Here is a 741-nt window from a genome sequence, read left to right on the forward strand (position 1 = left end):
TATTCAGAAAGAGACAGAGAGAGAGAGAAGAGGGGAGGAGTTGATCTTGCGAGAACTTCCGGACGGGTGAGAATAGCCACTTTCCAAAAAAAAAGTAAATAATATTTCACAAGTTAAATCCGAGATTCAAAACTCACAATATCTAATCTAGACAAGATCTAGAGACTAAGAATGGGAAGTTCAATCGAATTCTATTCTACTTAGGCCCTAGCCTATTCTCTACTCTCTAGCCTTGACCAGACTGACTGACTTTTATCTCAAGATAGACACAATAATTATATAATAACATTTTAACCAAGATGATTGAACTCCGTGTGTTATCCGGAAGCTTAGGATCACACAAACTGACTTCATTTTCCTCATCATTGCCTGTGGAGGTGGTTGTTGACAGTCTGGTCGAAGAACTTCTCTTCTCCTGACCCTTGTTTGTCGCCATTTTGGTTGCTACAATACTACACACTTCTTGTGACTTGTGAGTTCCAGTGTCGACTGGGGATAACTCTGTAGGCTGCTGTGTTAACAGAGAGGCTATTCGCAGACGTCTGAGGATAGTATTATATCCGCCATGCGTTGATGAAAACCACATACATTGCACAGCCTATTATAATAATCACAATAATTTGGGAGTAAACGAAGGGAAAGCAAAGCAATTTTGCAAACGTTACTTTTCAGTATATAAAAAAACAACAATAAAAAGGAAGATATGGGCTAGTTCCACGACATATTATAATAATGTACCGT

At 38.7% G+C, this 741-nt stretch overlaps 1 protein-coding gene across 1 annotated transcript in view; it reads right to left on the reverse strand.

The window, feature by feature from the left end:
• The window catches only part of LOC101852013 (tetratricopeptide repeat protein 39B), a 37,649-nt gene extending 37,133 nt beyond the window's left edge, over nucleotides 1–516 (reverse strand). Inside the window, exon 1 of the mRNA XM_005096864.3 lies at nucleotides 350–516. Within this exon, the coding sequence (XP_005096921.3) occupies nucleotides 350–436 (87 nt within the window). The 5' untranslated portion in view covers nucleotides 437–516. The remainder of the gene's footprint in view (nucleotides 1–349) is intronic.
• Between the last annotated feature and the right edge of the window lie 225 nt (nucleotides 517–741).

The sequence above is a fragment of the Aplysia californica genome, unplaced genomic scaffold (assembly GCF_000002075.1).
Source record: "Aplysia californica isolate F4 #8 unplaced genomic scaffold, AplCal3.0 scaffold00140, whole genome shotgun sequence".
Classification (NCBI taxonomy): domain Eukaryota; kingdom Metazoa; phylum Mollusca; class Gastropoda; order Aplysiida; family Aplysiidae; genus Aplysia; species Aplysia californica.